At 23.9% G+C, this 8,459-nt stretch overlaps 6 protein-coding genes across 6 annotated transcripts in view, besides 10 other annotated features; 2 read left to right on the forward strand and 4 right to left on the reverse strand.

Moving 5' to 3' along the window:
* Nucleotides 1-94: 94 nt before the first annotated feature.
* Nucleotides 95-496, forward strand: EDI_290940 (uncharacterized protein; the record flags this gene model as incomplete). Its single annotated transcript, XM_001736013.1, has 1 exon — nt 95-496. One exon carries the CDS (start codon nt 95-97, stop codon nt 494-496), a length of 402 nt encoding a protein of 133 aa, XP_001736065.1.
* Nucleotides 497-1,122: 626 nt separating this feature from the next.
* Nucleotides 1,123-1,277: a sequence feature (AT_rich).
* Nucleotides 1,278-1,423: 146 nt separating this feature from the next.
* Nucleotides 1,424-1,460: a sequence feature (AT_rich).
* A 76-nt stretch (nt 1,461-1,536) lies between these two features.
* EDI_290950 (uncharacterized protein) lies at nt 1,537-3,813 on the reverse strand (the record flags this gene model as incomplete). Its single annotated transcript, XM_001736014.1, has 1 exon — nt 1,537-3,813. One exon carries the CDS (start codon nt 3,811-3,813, stop codon nt 1,537-1,539), a length of 2,277 nt encoding a protein of 758 aa, XP_001736066.1.
* Nucleotides 2,851-2,872: a sequence feature (AT_rich).
* Nucleotides 3,814-3,832: 19 nt separating the features above from the next.
* Nucleotides 3,833-3,939: a microsatellite.
* Nucleotides 3,940-4,030: 91 nt separating this feature from the next.
* Nucleotides 4,031-4,404, reverse strand: EDI_290960 (uncharacterized protein; the record flags this gene model as incomplete). The annotated part of the gene is made up of 2 exons (XM_001736015.1): nt 4,031-4,362; nt 4,392-4,404. The coding sequence occupies 2 exons, from the start codon at nt 4,402-4,404 to the stop codon at nt 4,031-4,033; spliced, it is 345 nt and encodes a 114-aa protein (XP_001736067.1).
* A 5-nt stretch (nt 4,405-4,409) lies between these two features.
* Nucleotides 4,410-4,544: a sequence feature (AT_rich).
* A 124-nt stretch (nt 4,545-4,668) lies between these two features.
* Nucleotides 4,669-4,743: a sequence feature (AT_rich).
* An 87-nt stretch (nt 4,744-4,830) lies between these two features.
* Nucleotides 4,831-5,310, reverse strand: EDI_290970 (uncharacterized protein; the record flags this gene model as incomplete). The annotated part of the gene is made up of 1 exon (XM_001736016.1): nt 4,831-5,310. One exon carries the CDS (start codon nt 5,308-5,310, stop codon nt 4,831-4,833), a length of 480 nt encoding a protein of 159 aa, XP_001736068.1.
* A 694-nt stretch (nt 5,311-6,004) lies between these two features.
* Nucleotides 6,005-7,537, reverse strand: EDI_290980 (uncharacterized protein; the record flags this gene model as incomplete). Its single annotated transcript, XM_001736017.1, has 1 exon — nt 6,005-7,537. One exon carries the CDS (start codon nt 7,535-7,537, stop codon nt 6,005-6,007), a length of 1,533 nt encoding a protein of 510 aa, XP_001736069.1.
* Nucleotides 7,004-7,062: a sequence feature (AT_rich).
* Nucleotides 7,538-7,552: 15 nt separating the features above from the next.
* Nucleotides 7,553-7,649: a sequence feature (AT_rich).
* Nucleotides 7,650-7,715: 66 nt separating this feature from the next.
* Nucleotides 7,716-7,976: a sequence feature (AT_rich).
* Nucleotides 7,977-8,058: 82 nt separating this feature from the next.
* Nucleotides 8,059-8,320: a sequence feature (AT_rich).
* Nucleotides 8,321-8,324: 4 nt separating this feature from the next.
* Nucleotides 8,325-8,459, forward strand: part of EDI_290990 (uncharacterized protein) — a gene marked incomplete at both ends in the record, with an annotated part of 742 nt that continues 607 nt past the window's right edge. The window contains one exon of the mRNA XM_001736018.1: nt 8,325-8,451. Within this exon, the coding sequence (XP_001736070.1) occupies nt 8,325-8,451 (127 nt within the window). The remainder of the gene's footprint in view (nt 8,452-8,459) is intronic.

Genomic DNA, 8,459 nt, shown 5'->3' on the forward strand with positions numbered 1-8,459 from the left:
CATCATCTCATGTAAAAATACTACAAATGTCCTGTTGTGTACTATACTCTAAAGACAAATTACAAGAACATACCAAATTTCACTCAATTGAAACATGTCTCAGTGTCATATCAAGTGTGAATTATTGTCATTGAATCGTCATATGAATGGAAGTTGCGATAAGAAAGTTATTGAATGTGAGAAATGTGGTTGTGTATTGTTCCAATCAGACAAAAAAATTCATCAAGATTGGTGTGACAAATCAATTCTTGATGTTGTAGATTATGTCAGAAATGAAATTATAGTCAAACGATATGGAGAACCTTCTCAATACTCTGAATTACCTAATAACTTTGATGTTCCATATTCTAGAACTCTAAAAAATCATTCTCAAAGACCTTATCCCCCTCAACTATTTCTAAAAGAAGATCCTATGGCATTTAGTCGTCGTCCCTCTTACCACCAAAATTTCTTAAAACAGAATGACCTTCAGTATCATTTTGATTTTGAATGCTAAGTTACTAAAATGTACAAACAAAAAGACATTGACTCTAATATTTTTCATTTATCACTCTTTTTTCTTTTACTCTTCTATAAGAAATCTAACACTTCATTCGACATAGAAAAAGAAAACTTGAAGGTGTTTTCTTTTCATACTCTAATATTTAACAGCATAAATATTTTCATTATCTAGAAATCATTGGTGGTGTATACAAAATAACTAATGAAGGTCATTTTATACTAAGAAATTTATTATTTTAATACCACTTTATTCATTCATGACTCTTTCTTTTTAACTAATTATAATTAACTCAATAAGACTGTAAATATTAATTCATTTCATCTATTCACTTCTCTAAACATAACTATCTGTCATTTAAAATAAATATCACTAACAAAAAACTTAAAATCAAAGTAAGTCAAAAAACTAACCAACAAATAATTAAATATGAATCAATAAGACAAAATGTAATTTATTTAAACTTTTCTTTTGGTTTTGGATACTTTTCAATAATTTTCTTTGTTTTAAAATATCAAGAAAATTTAAATAGAAATTATTATTGGATGTGAAGAGGAGTGTGGTTGTGAACAAATTATTATTCAAGTTAAAATGTGGTTAAGTAATAGTAATAGAAATGAGACTAAAAAATTAAATTAAATATTTTCAACCAAAAATAGATAAAAATAATTAATTCTATTATTTTATTATTGTGTTTTACAATTAAAATAGAAATTAATCCAGGTATTATTTTATACAATATAATTGTTTTCTATTTAAATAATTTTAATTTAATTTTGACATTGATTCGATAGTTGTTTGAGAAAAACAATAAACCAATAATCAAGTATTTTAATGAATGGTCTTGGTTTATACAGTAAGTAAATATTTATACCTAATATATTTTCTTTGTCAGGAATAGGACTTAATCCTGTGAGAAGCAAGAATAATAAATTTTAAAATAATAGAATAAAAATAAAAAGAAAATTGTAACTAGAAATTTAATCTAAGAAAACCTAAAAGAAAGTGAATGAAAAAAATCGAAAGTTACATTTTATTTATTGTTTTTCATCATTAATACCAAAAATGTCATCATTTTCTACGACCAACGGAATGGCTGAATCTCCTACAAGAGCACGAGCCTTTTGTACCATTTCAGTTAAGTAATCAATATATTCATGTGCCAAGTCTTTTGAAAGAATATTCGTCTTTACTAATTCCTCGATAAAGTTATGGATCCAATTTGGAAGTTCTGACCTATAAGTTACTTTAATGAAACATTTGTATTTGACAAACAACTTAAAAAGTTCTAATGCGTATCCATTATCATTTTGGTTACGTAAAAAATCAAAACAATAAAATGATCCACCAAGAAGATGTACTCTTTCATCAACAGCAACTCGTAAAAATGGAAAGAATGCATTAGGGTCAAAATCATTTCTAATTTCGTCGAGTTCAATAATGTAACGAAGTTTACAAGCAAATAGTGTTTCATTTCCAAAGTTAAACCCATCTTTAATAAGAGAACAAAAATCGTTATCAGTATGATAATTAATATGATTACATATGTAGTTCATAATTCTACCAACTTGTAATAATTTTGCATCAAGAAAATTATCAAAAAATGGATAAAATTGTTGTAATAGAAATAAAATAGCAATATCTTTTTTCATTAATGATTGATCCATTTCTAATAACTGAAAAAAGTCTTGAATCTTTTCTAGCCGACGATGAGCAAAATTAATTTCTTCTTTTCTTACAGTTCTAATAGAGTCTTTTTCAAAAAGAGTATGAACAAATGACATATAATTAATAGAATGGTTATAGATAATCATTTGCATTAATGATAATTTATTTTGATCAATAAGTTGATTATGAGAATCTGATATTTGTTTATCTTGTTCAATTAAGTCTAATGTTGCATCAAAAACATCAAACTCAAAAATCATTGCTATTTCTTCAGTAAATAATGTTTTTTTATCATATTGACTATTTAGAAGACGTTCAATTTTTAACTTTTTTGGAAAATCTATATATTTTTCAAGAATTTCTTTTGGGACTTCTTTATATAACAAGAAATATGGTAAACCTTCAGTGAGATAAAGTCTAAATTCATCTAATATTTTACATGTTGATAATAACCTTTGAACTCGATACTTATTAGTATCTGGATTTCGTGACAAAATACAAGTTGTTTTAGGTAAAAATAAATTTTCTTTTATTCCAATAGTACTTAAAAAGGAAGCATTAAAAGGGCATTCAGAAAATGGTTCATACCGAGAATTAATAATAATGCTATCTCCTAGAACGTTAGAACGTACTTGAGAGAATAAATTAAATTGAAGATCATAAAGTATTGATTCATAACTACCAAATTTTAAATTTAATAAAATTGTATGAAAGTATACTGTACCTTTTTCATCTTTAACACAATCAATAGATACAAATTCATACCCAACATATTCATAACATTTATACGCACTAATATCATCTTCAGTGAAAATATAATATGTGAGAAATACTGTTCCCCATGCATCTTTGTCTCTTTTCATAGATGCACAAACACAAAATTCTTTGTGTATACTACATCCTACAATACTCCTACATTGAGGAACAATAAATTGTGAACTTACAAGTTCGATATTTTTATCCCATCGGTACTGTAGTAAGAATCCATTTTTAGTTCCAATTGTGATAACTTTACCATCTAATCGAAAAACATGAACATCTTCTGGTAAAATTATAAAATTCATATCATAAGGTTTTTCTCCAGTAAGTGATGTTCTTACATGAGGAGCTTTTACTGGTGTTTTTGATAATCGAATACTTTTTCTTACAGTTTCTTTTTCATCTGGTAGCAATGTCCCTCCTTGAAATGTTGGTAAAGATAAAGGTATACAATGAGAAGATCCTTCAGGTAATGAAAGAACAACTCCATCAATTTTGAATGGTTCACTAAGTACTAAAAATTGAAGACCTTGAGGATATAATCCAATATTTGATAATTTTAAAGGTGGATGAAAAAGTTCGATGTTGATTGTTCCACTAGTTTCACAATTAATTACAATTAATTTTGTGTCTGATTCTAAACCAATGAAAAGATATTTATTGAAAGATTCGACACAAACAATATTACTAGTAAATGTTTTTTGATCAATAATGACATTGTCTTGTATTGAATATAATAACATAATATTATCATTAATTAAATACATCCATTCATTTCTATTACAAAACCCTCCAAACTCTTGGCAACCAGGTTTGTATTCTAGTATTGTGACTTCATTATTTTCTAATTCGACATCATCATATATATACTCAACCTCTTCGTTCATTATCAAATCTTCAATCTAATATTCTTTTTTCATTTTCAATTTTTCTTTATTATTTTTCTCTTTTTCTTGAAATTATAGGGTTTTTATTATTAAATTTTTATTTTTCTTTTATTATTACTTTTTATTAAGGAAAAAGGGGTTTTTGAGTATGTTTGAAATAATGATAATTAAAAAAAAAAGAGAAATGAGAGTGAGATTAAAGAAAGTAATAAATAAATCAATTCTCCTTTTTTGAGTCAAAGAAAAATAGTACACCACTCAGATGAACTTCTCCCGTACCAAAAGCCTCAAAAGAAACAATTTCCTTTTCAAAGAATTCTAGTTTTGTTTGTGTTTGATACATATTAGATTGTTCATTTAAATTACAAATAAAAGCAGACTTACCTGAACTAGTAGTCATACGAATTGTAATAGAATTTGTTCCTGTTTTTGAAGGGATTAATGCGATTGTATTAATACATAACACATTTTTATCTTTTATTTTAACTTCACAAACATTTCCACCTTTAATAGAAAGAGCTATTTTAATGAGAAAAGAAGATTTTTGTTCTGATATAAATGAAACAATTGATACAAACCATAATTGTTCATTTAAGAAATATATTTTGTTTTATTTAAAGTTTTTAAGAAAAAAAAAAAGAAATATCTAAAATGTAAAAAAAGAATTGTAAAGAAAAAAATAGTTATTAATGTTATTTATTTAAAAGTTCAAATTTTAATCATATTAAAAAGTGAGTAAGTCAATTTTTTTAGGTATACTCCATTTTTGTTGAAACCAATTTTGTTTAATTATTTTTGAATACGATGATTCTTAATCTTAGTTATTATTAAAATACTTCTAAAACTCGAAATATCTTAAAAAATAAAATAAAAATAATTTATTCCTTAATTAAGAAATCTTTCTTTTATAAATTACTTTTTTTTAATTAACGTCCAAAGAACCAACAAAATAAAAGAAGCTATCAAATAGAATAATACAGTAAACATTCACATGAATGAGTTAATTGTAAAAATATTTTAAGATTTATTTTGTTGAATTACTTCAGCAATTTTTTGATTAATTTGATCTAATGTTATTGTATTATTACTTTCAAAAAAAGTTGACATAAAATCAAATACTGGTTTTGAAAGACTATAATGTTTCTCTTGGGTCCACTTAAAAGATTCTTTTTGTAATTGTTTAATTAAGGCATGATAAGATGAACGAGTATTATTTACTTTATCTCTTATTTGAGTTGGAGTTTTATTAATTCCTAAATCATTAAATAATTCTTCTGAACATCTATGATGGAAAGAATGTAATGACATAGTTCTTCTATCTTTTATTTGCCATTTTCTATATTTTAGCATAACATAAGTGGTCATTATATCTCCCCATTCTCTAGTATTTCTATTTTTAATACCATCAGAACTTTCAAAAGAATTAGGAATTGTTGATTCTCCAATAACAGTATAAAACTTTGGATGAGAAGGTCTAAAAACACTTAATGACTGCATTTGAAATGATTAAAGGAATAATAGTTCTTACCTTAAATAGTCTTATTTCTTCTAATTTTATTTCAATAGAAGTTTAGAATTTTTTTATCCTGATTTTCTGTTTAATTTAAAGAAACATTTTTATTTTCTAACTGATAGATTGATTTGAATTGTATGTTTTAAAATACTTTTATTTTAGTTTCCATTTTATGTGTGGAAATATTCTTCTCTGTGCGTCAATTATTAAATAGAAATAATAAATAGTAGAAATGCACTTTTTTTTTCTATTTTGAATCTTTGTTTAATATTTTTCCATAGTTCCCTACTGTTCAACTGTGCACTTCAGTTCAAAGGATAACTTCCATCTTTTCGTTCTTTCTGTTTATTTGGTGAGTTATTTATATCAAAACGTATTCTTGAAGAGGAAAAGTGTTTGAAAAAAACACAAAACTGCTTCTAAACTATTCTACGCGTTGTTTCATAATTTTCCCTTCAATAAAAAATAATAAAATGCTCCTCTTTTATTATTTTTGGAAAATATGAAACAAATTTAGGAATTCAAATCAAATGAGAAATTGTTGATCTTTAATGCACATTCCAAAAAAATGAGTATATTGATTTTTTTTAATAAATTAATCTTTCTTCTAAATTTGTTTGAAGATATAAAAAACTATATTTGAAACCTATTTTTTAAACTACTAATAAAGAATGATAATTATTCATTTATTTTCTCTGTGAAGTAATTGTATAATGATGGATGTAAGTATGATTGAATTTCTTCTTTTCTTTTTCGTAAATAAATTGAACTTTCAACTGCTTCATTAAATGTTGAATAATGTTCTTCTTCTAATAAACGGTCAATATCTTCAACAATTACTAAAACGGCACTTTTTGCTTCTTTTTCATATTCATCTATTCTAGACAATAAAATAGAACAACTAACATTCTTTTCTTTCATACGTTCAGTATTTTTCTTTAATGCTTCACCAAATAATTTCCATGAATTTGCAAGACCACAAACTTCTTTTAATCCTGTCATTTCTATTTTTTTCATATATTCTTCAAATTTTATAACCATTTCAAATACATAGCTAACAATTAATTCATTTGCAAATGTTCCTGCTTTTAAACAAAAACTTACTGCCTCATTCAACATCATCATAAATTCTCCACCTCCTCTATGCAGAGGAATTGACCATAAATTATTATCCATTTTTGTTATATATTCTACTTTTAAATCTGCACTTTCTTTTAGTGCAATATTAATATCATCACAAATATCCTTTTCTTTAAGTAGTAATAATAGTGAAGGATATCTTTCAATATATTTAAATATATAATCAAGTAACATTAAAACATAAAGACCAGGTAATTGTTTGATATCTTTTAACATTCTAAACCTAAGAATTGGAATAAATGGTGTCATTAATGAATTAAATTCAATTTTATTATCACTTAGTTGTTGTTCAGCATTTTCAATAGTTTCAATAATATAAGGAAGAACTAAGTCTAGAGATGTAGGTTGATATAATTTACTCTCTTCTCTTTGAAACAAATGTTGAACTTTTAAAACTGAATTTTCCATTAATGAATTAGTCGAAACATCATTTAATTCTGGTTGTAGTATATGAATGTTTCTTAAAAATTGATAATCGCTTTTAATAATTTCCCATTCTTCTTGTTTTTCTATTTTGACAAATGGGAATTTTTTTGCTTTTAAATAATTTATTAATCTATTTGATATAATAGAATTTGATTGATTAATATAATATTGAAAAGAGAGAATGAACTGTGAATATAAAGAGTTCATTTGTTTAGGAATTTCAATTGTTTCATTAGTTATCATTTCTTGATAATCTTTTAATATTGTTAATAAATCTTTCATTATTTTTGAACTAGGTGTATTTGAATTGATAAGTGATAATTGCAATTCAACGTTATGACTTATTTGCAACATTTTTTCTAATAACTTCATTGATTTTAATGTGATTTTCTTTTCATCCAACACTCCTTTTTCTTCTTCAATCTTTTTCTTTTTATTAATTAAGTCATCATACATTTTTATCTTTTCTTTTTTTTCACTGATTTCTTGTTGTTTCTTATGATACTCTTCACTATGTAAATACTCATCTTCTTTTTTCTTTTTCGTTTCGAGTTCACGTTGTTTTTCTTCAAAACTGTTATTACTTAGTTGTTCAATTGTTTGAATTTGGTTATTAAGAATTTCATTGCATTGTTGAGTGTTCATGTGTTGTTAATGATGAATTTTTATTTTTTTTATTTTGACTTTTTTATTTTTTGAAATAAAAATCTTAAAATGTATTAATTGTTTCAAATTCATACAAAATATTTATTTAAAACACAGTTAATACTATCAATAACAATATTGACTATAACCTACAAGTAAATGCACGAAGGATATAGTCATAAAAAATTTAACTTTAAATTTATAATAAAATTGTTATAGAAAAAATAATAGAGATAATGAGAAAATGATAAAGAGATGATTTATATGTTTTTATTTAACTAGAAAAATATTTATTTAATTAATAACAATATTTTTAGAAAATAATTAAAATCATCTTCTTTTCAAAAAAGAAAGATTCATTAAAAAATATAAATTAATTTAGAATTATTAAATTTATTTTATTTCATTAAAAAAACAAACAATGAAATATAAAATAATTCGTTTAATTTTCTATATGACAACATTCTTACCAATCACTCAGACAATACTAATTGATTTATTAGGTTTATAGATAACAAAAGTTTATTTAAATTTTTAAGTGTAGTTATTATTTTATCTTTTCAAAAATTTAATGAATTATAACTTTTTGTATTGTTAATAACATGTTTATTATAACTTTATATTTTTAATTTGTTTACTTAAAACAAAAGTTATAATTTTTCAGTAAAAAGAGAAAAACATTTAATTATTCTGTTTATTCATTTAATGTTTTTATGTTCAAAAAAATATAAAAAATGTAATAAAAAACATTAAAAAATATTAAAAATAATTAAAACAAAAATAGTCAATGTCATTACGTTATAAGTGCATCGTCCTTGATCATGATGACACTACTGTTAATAGCACACCTAAAGTCCATTATTTATCGTATCAACAATTTATGAAAAAGTATCGACCAACAGACCGAATAATCAGTTTAGAA

This window comes from Entamoeba dispar, genomic scaffold (assembly GCF_000209125.1).
Source record: "Entamoeba dispar SAW760 scf_1105229459685 genomic scaffold, whole genome shotgun sequence".
Taxonomy (NCBI): domain Eukaryota; phylum Evosea; order Mastigamoebida; family Endamoebidae; genus Entamoeba; species Entamoeba dispar.